Source organism: Tachyglossus aculeatus, chromosome 9 (assembly GCF_015852505.1).
Source record: "Tachyglossus aculeatus isolate mTacAcu1 chromosome 9, mTacAcu1.pri, whole genome shotgun sequence".
NCBI lineage: Eukaryota > Metazoa > Chordata > Mammalia > Monotremata > Tachyglossidae > Tachyglossus > Tachyglossus aculeatus.
The window spans coordinates 43,303,021-43,320,567 of record NC_052074.1 but is presented as its reverse complement, the minus strand read 5'-3'; the positions used below and the strand labels follow the sequence as shown (position 1 = coordinate 43,320,567).

Here is a 17,547-nt window from a genome sequence, read left to right as displayed (position 1 = left end):
GAAGCAGGATGCAGAGTCAGGGGGGTCAGAAAAGGCATTTACTGAGTGCAGAGTACAAAACAACTGAGTCCCTGCCCAGAGCGAGCTTACAGTCTAAAGGGGGAGGCAGATATCAATCAGTAGACATGCGTTGTCTGAGATTTTCGAATGAACTCAGGGCAGAAGGCTACGTGACTCCTGAAAATATTGACCTTGTGTGTAAGAGATACTGTTTGGTTTAGGCTTGTGTAGCCTCTGACCCTAAACAGACCTTTTTCTACCCAGAAACTTATGAAATCAAGCCTAATCAATAATAATAATAATAATGATGATGGCATTCATTAAGCGCTTACTATGTGCAAAGCACTGTTCTAAGCGCTGGGGAGGTTATAAGGTGATCAGGTTGTCCCATGGGGGCTCACACTTTTAATCCCCATTTTTACAGATGAGGGAACTGAGGCACAGAGAAGTTAAGTGACTTGCCCAAAGTCACACAGCTGACAATTGGCGGAGCCGGGATTTGAACCCATGACCTCTGACTCCAAAGCCCGGGCTCTTTCCACTGAGCCACGCTGCTTCTCTATACAGACATACGGACATGGACATGGAGGAGGCGATCTGGATAAATAAAAGAGGATGGGTAAGAATATTGTGGGAGAGAAGAACTAGGAGATGACAACTGTTAGATTCTCAAATTTTAACCTGAAAATTGCTCAATGATATATATTTATTCAGGCACTCCCAGATTCTACGAAAATATATCTGGGGGCCTTACCATCCAGGAAATGCCTAATAGAATAAGTCTCTCAATCTTGCAGCACATCTCTCAGTTTCTCTGGCTTCTGAACAATAATTCGGCTTGCCTCTTGAAGGTTTCCCTTATCGTTTTCATCTGAATTTGCATTTTCATCCTTCAGAGTAACATTCCACACAAGTACACACAGGCAGTCCGATGGTTGAAGCAAAGGAGGCACGCGAATGTCACCTCTCTCCACAAAGACAACAACTATTGCTTTTTCCTTTTTGAAATTGAGGCCCAAAAAAGGCTTCCAAACTAATGAAAAAAGCTTCATGGCTAGGTCTCTTTTATGTTTCCTCAGTGTCTTTTTTTTGGTGGTGACCTGTTGGCCTACAAATGGCCGAATTTTCCGGGGAGAAAGTTTTTACTTCCTTGGGAGGTTGCGCTAGAGTTCTTGCCGTCACTGGGTTTGGTTACGGGATCCACGGCAACGTATTTGAGTTGGAAGCCTCCCGCTGTCACTGAAGCATCTGATAAAAATTTCAAGGTCATGACGTTTCCTGCAGCAAGAAAGAACAAATTGCTTACCCTCTTTAAAGCACTCAGTCACCTTGGTGAGTTGAGGAAGAGTGATAGTTTGGTCCAAAAGGAGAACAAAATGAGTTGTAGCCCTGCATGATACTTCCCGCTTTGAGCCTGGCCTCAGAATCTCAAAGGACTACAAATCTGTGCTTTGATGCACTGAGGGTAAATCTGAGCGATTTCCTAGTATATTTAAACCATTCATTTGTAACAAAAAAAAGTTCTTTTGGGTGGCAAAGAATGGACTGGCCTCTATTTTTCCTGTTTTTCTCAAATTGCCCTTATCTTTCCTGCTATTTCTCTTACTGGTTTCATTTCCTAACCTCTCGCCTATTCTGTTTGTTCATGTTAGTGTTTGTAGCTCTCTGAATTTGAAAGTTTGTTTTTCTAGGCTTCTAACCATTGGGAAGAAAAATGTTTTCTTCAGCTTTTGATTTTCTATTTAACTCTTTGACTGACTTCAATAGTGTCCTCCTCAAAGGTTTGCTGGGTTATCCACTAGATGGGTTGGTGATTATTAAACAGTCACTTCTTGATTTTCTATGGTAATGAGGGAGGGGCATTTTGGATTAGTGAAATCCACTCATTGTCCCCAAACTTCATAGAAGTCAACTGTTCCAAACTTTTCCTCCAAATTAAATAATAATGATGGTTTTTGTTAAGCATTTAGTACAGTGCCTGGCACGTAAGAAGTTTGTTTTGTTTTGTTGTCTGTCTCCCCCTTCTAGACTGTGAGCCCGTGGTTGTGCAGGGACTGTCTCTAGATGTTGCCGACTTGTACTTCCCGAGTGCTTAGTACAGTGCTCTGCACGCAGTGAGCACTCAATAAATACGATTGATTGAATGAATGAACAAATGGCAAATCAGACAGAACTGAGTTTCTCCTAAATATTAGTGAGGCCAGGTTTCAGTATCAGCAACCATTTATTGGTCATCTACATGGTATACGATAGTGAAGTACGTAGTTTATGGAGACTTAAAAAATGGACAAACTGTCTGCCCTCAAGGAGCACAGGGGAAAGAGCACAGGCGTGGGAGTTGGAAGGACCTGGGTTCTAATCCTGACTCTGCCACTTGTCTGCAGTGTGACCTTGGGCAAATCATTTAATTTATCTGTGCATCAATTCTCTCATCTGTAAAATGGAGATTCAATACCTTGTTCTCCCTCCTATTTAAGGCTGTGAGTCCCATGTGAGACCTGATTATCTTGTCTCTACCCCAGCTCTTAGTACGCTGCTTAATACATAGTGAGTGCTTAACAAATAAGAGAAGCCGCGTGGTTCAGTGGAAAGAGCCCGGGCTTGGGAATCAGAGGTCATGAGTTCAAATCCCGGCTCTGCCAACTGTCAGCTGTGTGACTTTGGGCAAGTCACTTCACTTCTCTGGGCCTCAGTTCCCTCCTCTGTAAAATGGGGATGAAGACTGTGAGCCCCAAGTGGGACAACCTGATCACCTTGTATCCCCCCAGTGCTTAGAACAGTGTTTTGCACATAGTAAGTGCTTAACAAATACCATCATTATTATTATTATTAATAACAGTAATAATAATAATGAGAAGAAGATCACAGCCAAGCAATGAAAAGCAAGAAAAGCAGTGTGTCTCAGTGGGAAGAGCCCAGGCTTAGGATCCAGAGGTCATGGGTTCTAATCCCAACTCCGCCACATGTCTGCTGTGGGACCTTGGGCAAATCACTTAACTTCTCTGAGTCTCAGTTACCTCATCTATAAAATGGGGATTAAGACTGTGAGCCCCACATGGGACCACCTGATCACCTTGTATCCCCCCAGCACTTAGAATAGTGCTTTGCACATAGTAAGCATTTAACAAATGCCCTTATTATTATTGTTAAGAGAGATAGCTTCATCAGGAGGATTCAACTATTACCCAGCCAGTCTATTATCATTTAATCCTCAGAAATTCTCCCTTGATTTGTGAATCCTCTGACATCCCTTTTTCACCCAAATGGGAAGGAGGGCTTGAGTCTGTCCAGTGGAGCCCCTTCCTTCCTCTCCCCCTCATCCCCCTCTCCATCCCCCCCCATCTTACCTACTTCCCTTCCCCACAGCACCTGTATATATGTATATATTTTTGTACATATTTGTTACTCTATTTATTTATTTATTTTACTTGTACATATCTATTCTATTTATTTTATTTTGTTAGTATGTTTGGTTTTGTTCTCTGTCTCCCCCTCTTAGACTGTGAGCCCACTGTTGGGTAGGGACTGTCTCAATATGTTGCCAACTTGTACTTCCCAAGCGCTTAGTACAGTGCTCTGCACACAGTAAGCGCTCAATAAATACAATTGATGATGATGATGATGATGGAGCCTGATCATCAGTGCGCTCAGGCAATCTGCGACAATGGGTCTAATTCCAGGTCTGCCACTTGTCTGTTGTGTGACCGTGGGCAAGTCACTTAACTTCTCTGGGCCTTAGTTACCTCATCCGTAAAAGGGGGATTAAAACTGTGAGCCCCATGTGGAACTGTGTCTACCCCAGTGCTTAGTACAGTGCTCGGCATATAGTAAGTACTTAACCCAGACCTTTTTTTTGATAAAAAGGCCCTGCTGAGAGCTCACCTCCTCCAGGAGGCCTTCCCAGACTGAGCCCCTTCCTTCCTCTCCCCCTCATCCCCCTCTCCATCCGCCCCCCCCATCTTACCTCCTTCCCTTCCCCACAGCACCTGTATATATGTATATATGTTTGTACATATTTGTTACTCTATTTATTTATTTATTTTACTCGCACATATCTATTCTATTTATTTTATTTTGTTAGTATGTTTGGTTTTGTTCTCTGTCTCCCCCTCTTAGACTGTGAGCCCACTGTTGGGTAGGGACTGTCTCAATATGTTGCCAACTTGTACTTCCCAAGCGCTTAGTACAGTGCTCTGCACACAGTAAGCGCTCAATAAATACAATTGATGATGATGATGATGATGGAGCCTGATCATCAGTGCGCTCAGGCAATCTGCGACAATGGGTCTAATTCCAGGTCTGCCACTTGTCTGTTGTGTGACCGTGGGCAAGTCACTTAACTTCTCTGGGCCTTAGTTACCTCATCCGTAAAAGGGGGATTAAAACTGTGAGCCCCATGTGGGACTGTGTCTACCCCAGTGCTTAGTACAGTGCTCGGCATATAGTAAGTACTTAACCCAGACCTTTTTTTTTGAAAAAAAAGGCCCTGCTGAGAGCTCACCTCCTCCAGGAGGCCTTCCCAGACTGAGCCCCTTCCTTCCTCTCCCCCTCATCCCCCTCTCCATCCCCCATCTTACCTCCTTCCCTTCCCCACAGCACCTGTATATATGTATATATTTTTGTACATATTTATTACTCTATTTGTTTATTTATTTTATTTGTACATATCTATTCTATTTATTTTATTTTGTTAGTATGTTTGGTTTTGTTCTCCGTCTCCCCCTTTTAGACTGTGAGCCCACTGTTGGGTAGGGACTGTCTCTATATGTTGCCAATTTGTACTTCCCAAGTGCTTAGTACAGTGCTCTGCACATAGTAAGCGCTCAATAAATACGATTGATTGGTTGATTGAGAAAAGAGCGGTACCTGTCTTTTGATTCTGTGCCCACAGGTGGGATGGAAATCTGTACCCATAGGTTGGAGAGCTAGAGAGCCTCCCCTCTGACCCTGACTTTCAGCCTTTACCGCCTCAGCCCATGGAGCAGAATTCACACCCTCATGCTCCCCTCATCTATTTCAGAGGGAGGCCAGGAATCAGTCTACCAAGAGCGGCAAGTTGGATGTTTTAGACCCCATTACCTGTACTAATGATGTCTTCGGGAAGGGCGTCTCCACAGTATCTGGAAGGTAAGATACAGACATGATTTGAGAAGATCTGAATGAACATTACACAACTTCTGAAGCAGCTAATGGGAGGATCGTGGGCCTGAGAGTCAGAGGACATGGGTTCTAATCCTGGTTCTGTTGCTGGGTAACCTTGGGCAATTTCCTTAACTTCTCTGGGGCCCAGTCTCCTCATCTGTAAAATGGGGTTGAAATATCGGTCCTTCCTCCTGCTTAGGCTGTGAGCTCCATGAGGGGCAGGGAATGGCCCTGCTGAGAGCTCACCTCCTCCAGGAGGCCTTCCCAGACTGAGCCCCTTCCTTCCTCTCCCCCTCGTCCCCCTCTCCATCCCCCCATCTTACCTCCCTCCCTTCCCCACAGCACCTGTATATATGTATATATGTTTGTACATATTTTTTTACTCTATTTATTTATTTATTTAATTTATTTGTGCATATCTATTCTATTTATTTTATTTTGTTAGTATGTTTGGTTTTGTTCTCTGTCTCCCCCTTTTAGACTGTGAGCCCACTGTTGGGTAGGGACTGTCTCTATATGTTGCCAATTTGTACTTCCCAAGCGCTTAGTACAGTGCTCTGCACACAGTAAGCGCTCAATAAATACGATTGATGATGATGATGTATCCAACTTGATCAACTTTATCTAGTTTAGTTTATCTTGATCAAGTTTATCAACTTTGGGGAAGCAGCGTGGCTCAGAGGAAAGAGCCCGGGCTTTGGAGTCAGAGGTCATGGGTTCAAATCCTGATTCCACCGCTTGTCAGCTGTGTGACTTTGGGCAAGTCACTTCACTTCTCTGGGCCTCAGTTACCTCATCTGGAAAATGGGGATTAAGATTGTCAGCCCCACATGGGACAGTTTGATCACTTTGTATCCACCCCAGCGCTTAAAACAGTGCTTTGCACATAATAAGCGCTTAACAAATACCAAAATCATTATTCTTATTATTATACCACCACTTAGTAATGTTTGGCATATTAATAAATACCAAAATTGTTACCAAATTATTGTTTTTTTCACAATGGGCAAGAGTGCATCACCATCACTATGTCCTTGGTGCTCCACTTGCCTGTTCTTGGGACAAATATTTTCCTGGGGGAGTCTCAACTGCCTAATTAGCTAGATGGATTGGGGAATCCTGGAAACAACGATGCTGACCTCTTCATCAACCCCACCTGTTGAAGCTGTAAAGCCAGAAGAAAGATCACAACACTCCCCTGTTTGTGTTCCTAAATTGGGTTTCTCAGTTATAGGTGGAGTCTTCTATAACCAAGGAAAAAAATCTCATTATAGTAATTATGGTATTTGTTGAGCGCTTACTATGTGCCAAGCACTGTACTAAGCGCTGGTTTAGGTTCAAGCTAATCAGGTTCGACACAGTTCATGTCCCACATGGGCCTCACGATCTTAATCCCCATTTGACAGATGAGGTAACCGAGAGCCAGAGAAGTGAAATGACTTGTCCAAGGTCACACGGCAGACAAGTGGCTGAGCTGGGATTAAAACCCAGATCCTTCTCACTCCAGTAGGCTTAAGGGTTAAGGAGATGGAGGAAATCGTCATCACCTGCCCACAAAGCCATGAATGTCATCGTAGCTGTCGTATATTTCTAAATAGTCAGCCAGGCAAGACGTGTCGTCTTCAAGATCAAAGTCCTGGAAGCTCAGGTGAATGCGCTGGCCGTACTTCAGCCTGATGTGCCAGTAGCAGATTTGATCATCTTCATATTCATTTGGGAAGCCTGGGGATTTAATGATGCGCTTTGGATCTGTGAAGATGCCCCCACACTCTTTTGCTGCAAAAGGAAAATAAGAAATGTAAGAACACTCCAGCTCTACTCCAGCTTTTGAATGGGAGGTAATGCATGGGGTCTGATGATTAACTGCTTTTAAAGAAATCTAGTGAGCATAATCTCCTTCTAAATAGCAGTGATTATAAAATACAGTAAAGTATAATGCTGATTGATGCATTAAGAAAGGTTGTTTTATTATCAGTGTATTAAGCAGTTGTCAGCTTGTTTCTATTCCCATGCCTAGTAATGTGCTTGGCTTCTCTGCATCTCTCCAGATGTGACTTGTCCAGACGCTGTCTTTCATTGCAGCAGTCAATCAATCAGTGATATTTATTGAATGCTTATTGTGTGCAGAGCAGTGTACTAAGCGAATACGATGCAACAGAGTTAGGACATTCAATCAGTTCTCTCATCCCTCTTAAACCAACCTATTCGCTGTGCTTCTCTCTGGCTACTAACTTCTTGCTTACACCCTCCCTCCTGCCTGGGACTCACTCTCGCGTCGTAGTCAACAGAACACCACTCTCACCTTCTTCAAACCCCTTCTGAAATCACATCTCCTCCAGGAAGTCTTCCCTAATTCATTTCTCATCTCTACACCCTATAGCGCTTTCCTTCTGGATTGCAAACTCTTTGAGGGCAGGGATCATGCCCCCTAATTCCACTCTATTCTCCTAATGCTTAGTACAGTGCTCACACACAAGAGGTGCTTAATAAGTAGTACTGATCAATTGATCCTTCAGGGGTCAGAGAGAGAAAAACAAAGAGGTAAAAAGAAACGAGGGGAAAAGGGAAAGAGAGAGGCAAGGACAGACCAGGACTAAGGAAACCTGGAGGCTCAGAAGAGAGAGAGAACACAATCAGTTTGGAGAGTGGTTTTGGTCTCTGTTTTCTCTCTCACGGCCTTTATTTTTGATATGAAAACAACAAAATTATTGAATCAGACCTGAGCAGACCCTTCGTGAGCTCTGAGTGTTTAATAATGAACTCTGTACAGGCTCAGAAAGATTCACTCCTTCCCCCAGATTCTTCTACATCCTCCAAGATTTTGTAGGCAGGGAAAATGCCTACAAACTTTGTTGTATTGTAATAATAATAATAATGGTATTTGTTAAGCTCTATGGGCCAAGAACTGTTCTAAACACTGAGGTAGATACAAGGGAATGAGGTTGTCCCACATGGGGCTCACAGTCTTAATCCCCATTTTACAGATGAGGTAACTGAGGCACAGAGAAGTTAAGTGACACATCTGAGGTGGCAAAGCCAGGATTAGAACCCACAACCCCTGGCTCCCAAGCCCAGGCTTCTGCCACTAAGCCACACTGATCTCCCAAGCACTTAGTACAGTGCTCTGCATACAGTAAGCGCTCAGTAAGTACAATTGATTGATCCAGTGATGCACGAAGAAGGTCTTGAGAATCTACGGAGATAAAGACTCTGGACACGCCTTGTACCAAATTCCCAATATCTGCGTGGGAAGAGTGATGATTTTTTCCAAGAGTTTTAAGCATCCATGAAGTAGCCCTTTACCAAAAGTGGAATTCTCCTCAACGCACCGTGAGGGTTGTAGCAATAAGCATCCCATCTCTCACTCCGGTTGAGGCGAAATCCGTAGTCGATGATGCCGGTTTTTCCAAATCCACAGTTGGGTCCGGCTTTCACAATGGGATACCCTACTCGGCCTTTAGCCATCCACCCAGCAGCACAGACGTGGAATCCTGCAGGAAAAAGGTAAGTTTGAGGAACGGTTACGGAAACCTTCTCTGGGCTCAGCGTGACCCATGATAAAAACTTGGTTCCATGCAATGTATTGGTGGTCCATCTTCAGGCTTTGTTGAAGAACAGATATACAAAACGTTTTTGCTATTCATGCTCCTGTTCCCTCATTCCTGATTTTTCTTACCCTGATTGTCCATCCCTCGTTCATACATCAATTTACTAGACATCAGTTGTATTTATTGAGTGCTTACTATCCAGAGAGCAGTGTGTCAAGTGCTTAGGAGAGTATAATATGATAATGTAACAGAGTTGGGACTTGCATCATAAGGTTTCCCCTGCCCAAGTTAATTCTCCAACTGTAAAACCTCATTTGTGTAACAACTCCGAGATGAGCCAGGCCTGGGCACAGGATGACAGTATAGCCCAGTGGAAAGATCATGGGACTGGGAATCAGGAGGCCCAGTCACCTGCTGGGTGACCTTGAGCAAGTCACTTAGCCTCTGTGGGCCTCAGTTTCCTTATCTGTAAAACAGGGATAAGATTCATGCCCACCCTCCCTCCCTCTTAGATTTTGAGCCCATTTGGGACAGGGACTGTACCAGTTCCAATTCCCTTGGCTCTTAAAAATTGATTAATTTGCACACGGGAAGCAGCGTGGCTCAGTGGAAAGAGCACGGGCTTTGGAGTCAGAGGTCATGGGTTCGAATCCCGACTCTGCCACATGTCTGCTGTGTGATCTTGGGCAAGTCACTTAACTTCTCTGGGCCTCAGTTACCTCATCTGTAAAGTGGGGATTAAGACTGTGAGCCCCACGTGGGACAACCTGATCACCCTGTATTCTCCCCAGCGCTTAGAACAGTGCTTTGCACATAGTAAGCGCTTAATAAATGCCAATTATTATTATTATTATTAATCATTACCATAAAGCTCTGCTGATGGACTCCATTATTTAGAAGTCACCATGCTCCAGGGTTTTAGACGAGAGAACGCACGTCCAAGGAGATGAATATTTCTCACCTACCTGGAAGGACTGGAGAAAAATGGCCCCATGCCCGTTCCCAACTCCGTACCTATTTTCCTGGCTGCTTCCAGTTGCTGATAGGTGGCAAGGTGACCCCCTTCAAATTCACAGACTGCTTTGGCCTCGGTATAGGTTAGCTTGTATTTTCCAGTCCGGGCTTCCCGGTGGTAGACTCCCGCCGCTTGTTCTGTGGGATTACAACATTTCATCAATTAGACATCTCCAAGTCTCATAGCCTAGAGCAAGTTCGGTGCTCCTCAGAGGAGGGTGACTTCAGTAATCTACACTGCCAAAGGCTCCTCTGGGCACTGATCCAGTTGGAGAGCAAAGCGGGTTACTCCTCTGGTTGTTTACACGATTTAGCAAGCCTCAGGAAAATGTGAATGAGGGTGATTTTGGGGAAATTTTGGGGACGCAGGCATACAGGGAATTCCCCAGATTACACTGATGTTATATTGTACCCTTCCAAGCTCTTAATACACTGAGTTGCACACAGTAAGCCCTCAATAAATACGATTAATAATAGCAACAGGGGAAATGATCTGAGTTTAATTTAATTGCCTATATTGTGTGCAAAGCACTGTACTAAACGTTTATTTGTTTGATACCCTAGCTCGGGCTTCAACCACCCCATGGTAAAATCACCTCGAGGATGCAACTTACATTATTTAATACCCATCAGGTTATACCCATCCCAAAATACAAACAGCACATTAATACGATATGTAATAGTAATAATAGTCATATTCGTTAAGTGCTTATGCTGTGCCAGGCACTGTACTAAGCACAGGGGGGGATACAAGCAAATCGGGTTTGACACAGTCCCTGTCCCACCTGGGGCTCACAGTCTTAATCCCCATTTTACAGTTGAGGTAATTGAGGCACAGAGAAGTTAAGGGATTAGAACCCACAAGTCTGGGCTCTGTCCACCAGGCCACACTGCTTACATGATGCTTTACTCTACACGTATGACTGATCAGTCCTGACATACCAGACAAATGATACAGGTAAGTAACCTTGTCCCTTCTTCTCTGGGTTGGTGTTAAGGAGTCAATGAATCTTAGAGGAAGGCCTGCCCACAGTTTTTGTCGGATTTGCAAGCCGTTAAAGAGACCCTTGAGCAGATGACCAAAGAGGTTGTTCCATGGGGGAGGCAACAATCCGGAAACAGATGACGCAGCTGTCGTTCAGTTAACTGCATCTTATTGAAAGGAATCACTGTCCATTCGTATATATGTATATATGTTTGTACGTATTTATTACTCTATTTATTTTACTTGTACATATCTATTCCATTTATTTTATTTTGTTAATATGTTTTATTTTGTTGTCTGTCTCCCCCTTCTAGACCGTGAGCCCGCTGTTGGGTAGGGACCATCTCTATATGTTGCCAGCTTGGACTTCCCAAGCACTTAGTACAGTGCTCTGCACACAGTAAGCGCTCAATAAATACGATTGATGATGATGATGATGATGTGAGCCCACTGTTGGGTAGGGACTGTATATGTTGCCAACTTGTATTCCCAAGTGCTTAGTACAGTGCTCTGCTCACAGTAAGCGCTCAATAAATACGATTGATTGATTGATTCGTGGCTCAGTGGAAAGAGCACGGGCTTTGGAGTCAGAGGTCATGGGTTCAAATCCTGACTCCGCCAATTGTCAGCTGCGTGACTTTGGGCAAGTCACTTAACTGCTCCTGGCCTCGGTTGCCTCATCTGTAAAATGGGGATCAAGACTGTGAGCCCCTAGTGGGACAACCTGATCACCTTGTAACCTCCCCTGTGCTTAGAACAGTGCTTTGTACATAATAAGCACTTAATAAATGTCATCATTATTATTAAGGACCTCACTGAACCTGGACATTCTAGATCATCAATGTAAGTTGCAGAAACAAATGAAGAAGTCAAATTTTCTCCGCCACCAGCTAATACCTTGGGACTAATACCTTGGGATTCCCTGCCTTACCTCCTTCCCTTCCCCATAGCACCTGTATATATGTTTGTATGTATTTATTACTCTATTTATTTGTTTTACTTGTTTATTTATTCTATTTATTTTATTTTGTTAATATGTTTTGTTTTGTTCTCTGTCTCCCCCTTCTAGACTGTGAGCCCACTGTTGGGTAGGGACTGTCTCTATATGTTGCCAACCTGTACTTCCCAAGCGCTTAGTACAGTGCTCTGCACGCAGTAAGCACTCAATAAATACGATTGAATGAATGAATGAATGAATGAAAGTCTTGCTTCAATTTTCAGGGAAAGAGGTGAATTTACAAATCTGATTAAAGAAGACCCTCACAGAGAGAGAAATTAACTGTGTCCAGGGGTATTGAGAATGAGCTAGTCTGCTATAAGGGTTTTATGAAGGAAAGGAGGCTTTGCCCAACGGGAAATGCTTCCCTACAGTTGAAAAACAATCACTGTCATGGTGATTGACAGAACACACTCCCCTTCTTCCAAACCCTTCTGAAATAATATCTCCTCCAGGAAGCCTTCCCTAATTAATTTCTCATCTCTACACTGTATAGCTCTTCCCTTCTTGATTGTAAACTCATTGAGGGCAGGCATCATGTCTGCTAATTCCACTCTATTCTCCTAATGTTTAGTTCAGCGGTCGCCCACCATAGGTGCTTAATAAGTACTATTGATCGATTGATTGATTCTTCAGGGGTCAGAGACGGGAGCCGATAAACTGCCCGCACCATGACGGAAAACTATCTAACATGCCCTTATTTCAAAAGCAAGGGGTCTTTCCAAATATTCAGTCAAAATTCAATTTCTATTGGTTCCGCAGATGACATTTTAATTAGCTGACTTCAACTGACTGTGAGTAATTTGTCCAAGGCTACAAAACCATCCAACCGAGGCAGACTGAAGTAATGAGAAAATATGGGCTTGATTGTTGCCACTCACTGGCAAGGATCAGAAGCCAGAAGCCTGTGGGAGCGACCTTATAATGTCACTGTAACAGAGATTTAGGCCTGGATTTCACCGCTGAGATGATGAGGAATTCACTGTAACCCACAAAATGAATTGTTGTGCAAGTCAGTCTCACTGTCAGCATCTACCAGAATGTTGGAGTGTTTATTTGGCAGCAGATGTCTCTGCTCTGTGTGCTTGTCTTACTCTGGAGAAACAAGTCACTTAACTTATCTGTGCCTCAGTTTTTTTCATCTGTAAAATGGGGATTAAACATCTGCTCTTCCTCCTACTTAGACTTGAGCCCTGTGAGGGACAAGAACTATGTACGACCTAATTATCTTACATCTACTCCAGTGTCTGGCACACAGCATGCACTTAATGCTACTATTACTACTATACTACTACTAAAAATAAGCTGAAATCTGCACTTTTCCCTCCAATCAATGGTATTTATTGAGCTCTTACTGTGTGCGGAGCACTGTTCTAAGAGATAGGGAGGTTACAATACAACAGAATCGGTAGACATTTTCCCTGCCCACAATGAGCTTACAGTCTAGCGGGGGAGAAAGACATTAATTTAAAAAAATATTGTCAGCCTCCAAGGGGCATACTGTGGGCTAGAAGCAGTAAAAGTAGTGGTGGTATTTGTTAAGCCTGAATTGAGTGTAATGAAATGTACCACATACTTGGGAAAATAAAACAGAAGCATATTACTTTCCTTGCTCTCAGGGAAATTAAACTCAGTATCTACTCAATAAGTGCCTAACCCTAACCAGTCAGATGATTCCCACTGTCTGGTGTGAAGATGGTTTATTTGAGCTGGGCTGGAAAAGAAGAGATGGAATGAGAGCACACAAAATTTAAGTCAGACTCCTTAATGAAGTCCTGATGGTTGCATTTCCACAGACTGGCACACCCAGGAAGGGACTCCAGTTCAGTCAGTCAGTCGTATTTATTGAGGGCTTACTGTGTGCAGAGCACTGTACTAAATGTGTGGGAGAGTACAATACAACAATCAGTAGCCACATTCCCTGCCCACGTGGAGCTCACAGTCTAGAGGCAGAGGAGACAGACATTAATGAAAATAAATAAATGACAGATATGGACATAAGTGGTGTGGGGCTGGGTGGGGGATAAATAAAGGGAGCTAGTCAGGGTGATATGGAAGGGAGTGGGAGAAGAGGAAAGGAGGGCTTAGTCAGGGAAGGCCTCTTGGAGGAGATGTGTTTTCAATTCTGATCTGGCCCCTCCTTACACAGCACAGAGTTAAGGTCAAGTTTGACTGAAAGAGATAGTGAATAGAGCCCGGGACAGAAACTCAGACAGACCAACCGACGTTCTAACTCTGGTTTTGCACTTATCTGCTGTGTGACCTTGGGCAAGTCGCTTCACTCCTCTGTGCCTCAGTCACCTCATCTGTAAAATGGGGACTAAGACTGGGAGGCCCAGGTGGGACATGAATTATGTCCAACTCAATTAGCTTGTAACTACCCCAGCATTGAGTGTAGTGCCTGGCACATAGTAAGCTCTTATAAATACCATATTCCAAAAAAAGATGCATTTAAGTCCTTTTGCTGGGGTGTGAGTCAATGTCTTTTAGGCCACCTCTGAAGCCTCAGCTCTTCTCACGATGGAGGAAGGGCTCTCTCACTAAGCAAACTCTACCAACATGGAAACAGCATGACATAGTGGATAGACCATGGCCCTGGGAGTCAAAAGGACCTGGGTTCTCATTCCTGCTCTAAGCCCCAAGTGGGACAGGGACTGGGGCTAACCTGATTAACTTGCTTCTACCCCAGTGCTTAGTACAGTGCTTGGTACATACTAAATGCTCGAGAAATACCATAAAATGACGACACACTATTATATTGTCCCAAACCCTTCACACCATACGTGCTCGATAAATATCATTGACCGACAACTTTCTCTGCAGTTGGGTTTGGGATCTGGCAAGTGAATCTCTCACACAAGAGTGTGTGCAATTCTCACATTTTTTTTTGGATGTGCCAAGCACTGCACTTAGCGCTGGGATTGATGCAAGCTAATAATAATAATAATAATGGCATTTATTAAGCGCTTACTATGTGCAAAGCACTGTTCTAAGCACCGGGGAGGTTACAAGGTGATCAGGTTGTCCCACGGGGGGCTCACAGTCTTCATCCCCATTTTACAGATGAGGGAACTGAGGTCCAGAGAAGTTAAGTGACTTGCCCAAAGTCACACAGCTGACAATTGGCAGAGCCGGGATTTGAACCCATGACCTCTGACTCCAAAGCCAGGGCTCTTTTCCACTGAGCCACGGTGCTTCTCATGCTAATCAGGTTGGACATAGTGCATATCCAACATGGGTTCACAGTCTTTATCCCCATTTTACAGATGAGATAGCTGAGACACAGAGAAGTTAAGTTCATGCATTCATTCAATTGTATTTATTGAAATTGTACATATTTATTACTCTATTTTACTTGTACATATTTATTCTATTTATTTTATTTTGTTAATATGTTTTGTTTTTTTGTCTGTCTCCCCCTTCTAGACAGTGAGCCCACTGTTGGGGAGGGACCGTCTCTATATGTCACTAACTTGTACTTCCCAAGTGCTTAGTACAGTGCTCTGCAAACAGTAAATGCTCAATAAATACAATTGAATGAATGAATGAATTAATTGATTGAGAGCTTACTATGTGCAGAGCACTGCACTAAGTGCTTGGGAAGTACAATTCAGCAACCTATAGAGACAGTCCCTACTCAACAACGGGCTCATAGTCTAGAAGGGGGAGGCAGACAACAAAACAAAACAAGTAGACAGGTGTCAAAACCAACAGAATAGATGAATAGAATTATAGCTATATACACATCCTTAATAAAATAAAGTAATAAATATGTACAAATATACACAGGTGCTGTGGGGAAGGGCGGGGGTAGCGCAGAGGGAGAGAGAAGGGGATGATGGGGAGGGGAGGAGGAGCAGAGGAATGGGGGGCTCAGTCTGGGAAGGCCTCCTGGAGGAGGTGAGCTCTCAGTAGGGCTTTGAAGGGAGGAAGAGAACTAATTTGGCAGTTGTGTGGAGTGGACGTGTGGGTAAGTGACTTGCCCAAGGCCAAACAAGTGGTGGAGCAGGAATTTGAACTCAGACCTTTTGACTCCAGGCTCATTCTCTTTCCACTAGGCTATTTCTAAATTGATGAATCAATGCCATCTGTATTTACAGTCTGGATGCTTCATTTTCAAAAGCTTTATCCCTCTAAGATTAACTGTACTGTTCACTCTACCTAGAATCCTGGCCACAGTATTCTACAATGTGGCCCATTCAACTAATTCTACTAACATGCGCAGCATGAAAATTAAGGAACCCTAAAAGCAGTTAGCTAAAGCATTCTCGGATTCCTTCTTGGATCTTTTGGTTTTCTTCTGCTGTCTTGTGATGGGGATATTTAAAGAAACAGTCCATTTTACTTTTTATCTTTTGTTTATTTTGACTGTGGCGTCTCCCTCAAAACTTACATTTACCACTCATAAATGTAGATAAGAAGCAAAAGGAACAAAAATGGTGGGAACGCAGTCAGAAATACTCTATGTTCTACGAAAATTCCAATATTTAGAAAATCAGACAAAGAAAGCATCCCCTAAGACGTCTTACTGGATTTCTGGGAATGGCAGTTTTGTCTTCAGTATTTGAAAACAGATTTAGAATGTATTCAAACCAAGTAAAGCCAGTTCATTTTTCTCAAAGAACCAGGAAATCTAGGTTACATACTACCCTGAAATTAGAACAATTAAATGGTCCAAATTGTGGAACTTGAGTGAAAAATCAATCTCCTTTAATTTCTTTCCACCTTTGGAGGTTTTAAAAACCACTCTTTAAATTTTCCTCAAATTCTTTTCAGATAAAAAAAAAAATGCGTTCAGAAATTCACTAGTTGAAGTTTGGCTGGACATTGTCCACCTACAGTGAAATAGAGAGAAATCCAGAAACCTGCTAAGCCTGACACTCTTCCGCTTAAACAACCCAGAAATTTTCCCCCACAGTGAGCTCATGAATGAAGCTACTTACCCAGCCAAATGGAGTTGTGAAAGATTCCATCCTTAAATCCCCATTCCCAAGTCTCATCCCACAGCAAGACAAAGAAGTAAATCAAGGCTATCATCTCGCCAGTTCCAGAAAATAGGTAATCGTCTGTGGGGAGCCGGAGGATAAACTCTTGTCACAAGCAGCTGCTTCGATCTGACTGAGACATCTGGTTTCCAGCCTTAGTTTAAGTAGTCTTTTCGGCTGTGAGGTCAGCAAGCCTTGCTCCAATTGCATTTGCGGCGTATCGAAACACAATTAACTTAGTGTCTGAATTTGTTCGTCTGACTCATTTGCATCTAGGGCCAAAACTCAGGGAGTAGGCTGATCGTTGGATTTCTTCCCCACACCAGGAGAGTCTCACCTATCGAACCGATCTGTTGTTTCAGCCTCTCTTCGGTCAAATCCTTCCTTGGTTATTCGGAAGTTTTGAAGGGTGCGATTTCTGAGTCGGGTTTCAGCGAGTCCAACCGATGTTTGAGAAAACCTAACTAATCTGTAGCATTTTCTGTGTATTAGGAAGGGATATTCTGATTGGGTGCTGTCATTCCCTGGGCTGAATTAAATTAGGGCTTTGTGATTGGTGAGACAAGTGGAGGAGAGCAACCTATAGGTAACATAAGGAAAATTAAAGTACCCAGAACATCCAGGGTGACCAGACATCCCACGATAGTTGGGACAGTTCTGAAAATCCAGACAGTCCAGATCTGGAGCCCTGTGAATCCACCAGTTATCAATCATTCATTCATTCAGTTGTATTTATTGAGCACTTACTGTGTGCACAGCACTGTACTAAACTCTTGAAAAGTACAAATCAGCAATAAAGAGAGACAATCCTTGCCCACACCAGGCTTACAGTCTAGAAGAGGGGAGGCAGACATCAAAACAGGAAAACAGGCATCA

The 17,547-nt window shown here is 43.4% G+C and overlaps 1 protein-coding gene across 2 annotated transcripts; it reads right to left on the bottom strand.

Annotated features, from left to right (window-relative positions):
* Positions 1–665: 665 nt before the first annotated feature.
* TNFAIP6 (TNF alpha induced protein 6) lies at positions 666–16,871 on the bottom strand. 2 transcript variants are annotated; one of them, XM_038751564.1, is made up of 6 exons: positions 16,630–16,871; positions 9,705–9,842; positions 8,472–8,633; positions 6,690–6,918; positions 5,080–5,120; positions 666–1,278 (listed from the first exon to the last, which is right to left on the bottom strand). In XM_038751564.1, exons 1-6 carry the CDS (start codon positions 16,721–16,723, stop codon positions 1,109–1,111), a joined length of 834 nt encoding a protein of 277 aa, XP_038607492.1. In that variant the 5' UTR covers positions 16,724–16,871; the 3' UTR covers positions 666–1,108. The 2 variants fall into 2 exon arrangements, with proteins under 2 accessions (XP_038607492.1, XP_038607493.1); XM_038751565.1 differs by lacking the exon at positions 8,472–8,633.
* Between the last annotated feature and the right edge of the window lie 676 nt (positions 16,872–17,547).

Excerpts from the sequence above, each read along its gene's own strand:
- TNFAIP6 (XM_038751564.1), bottom strand. The coding sequence starts at position 16,723 with ATGATAGCCTTGATTTACTTCTTTGTCTTGCTGTGGGATGAGACTTGG. Across the intron at positions 8,634-9,704 it reads GGAAGCAGCCAGGAAAATAG|GATTCCACGTCTGTGCTGCT; the intron begins GTACGGAGTTGG and ends TTTTTCCTGCAG. Across the intron at positions 1,279-5,079 it reads CGAAGACATCATTAGTACAG|GAAACGTCATGACCTTGAAA; the intron begins GTAATGGGGTCT and ends TTCTTGCTGCAG.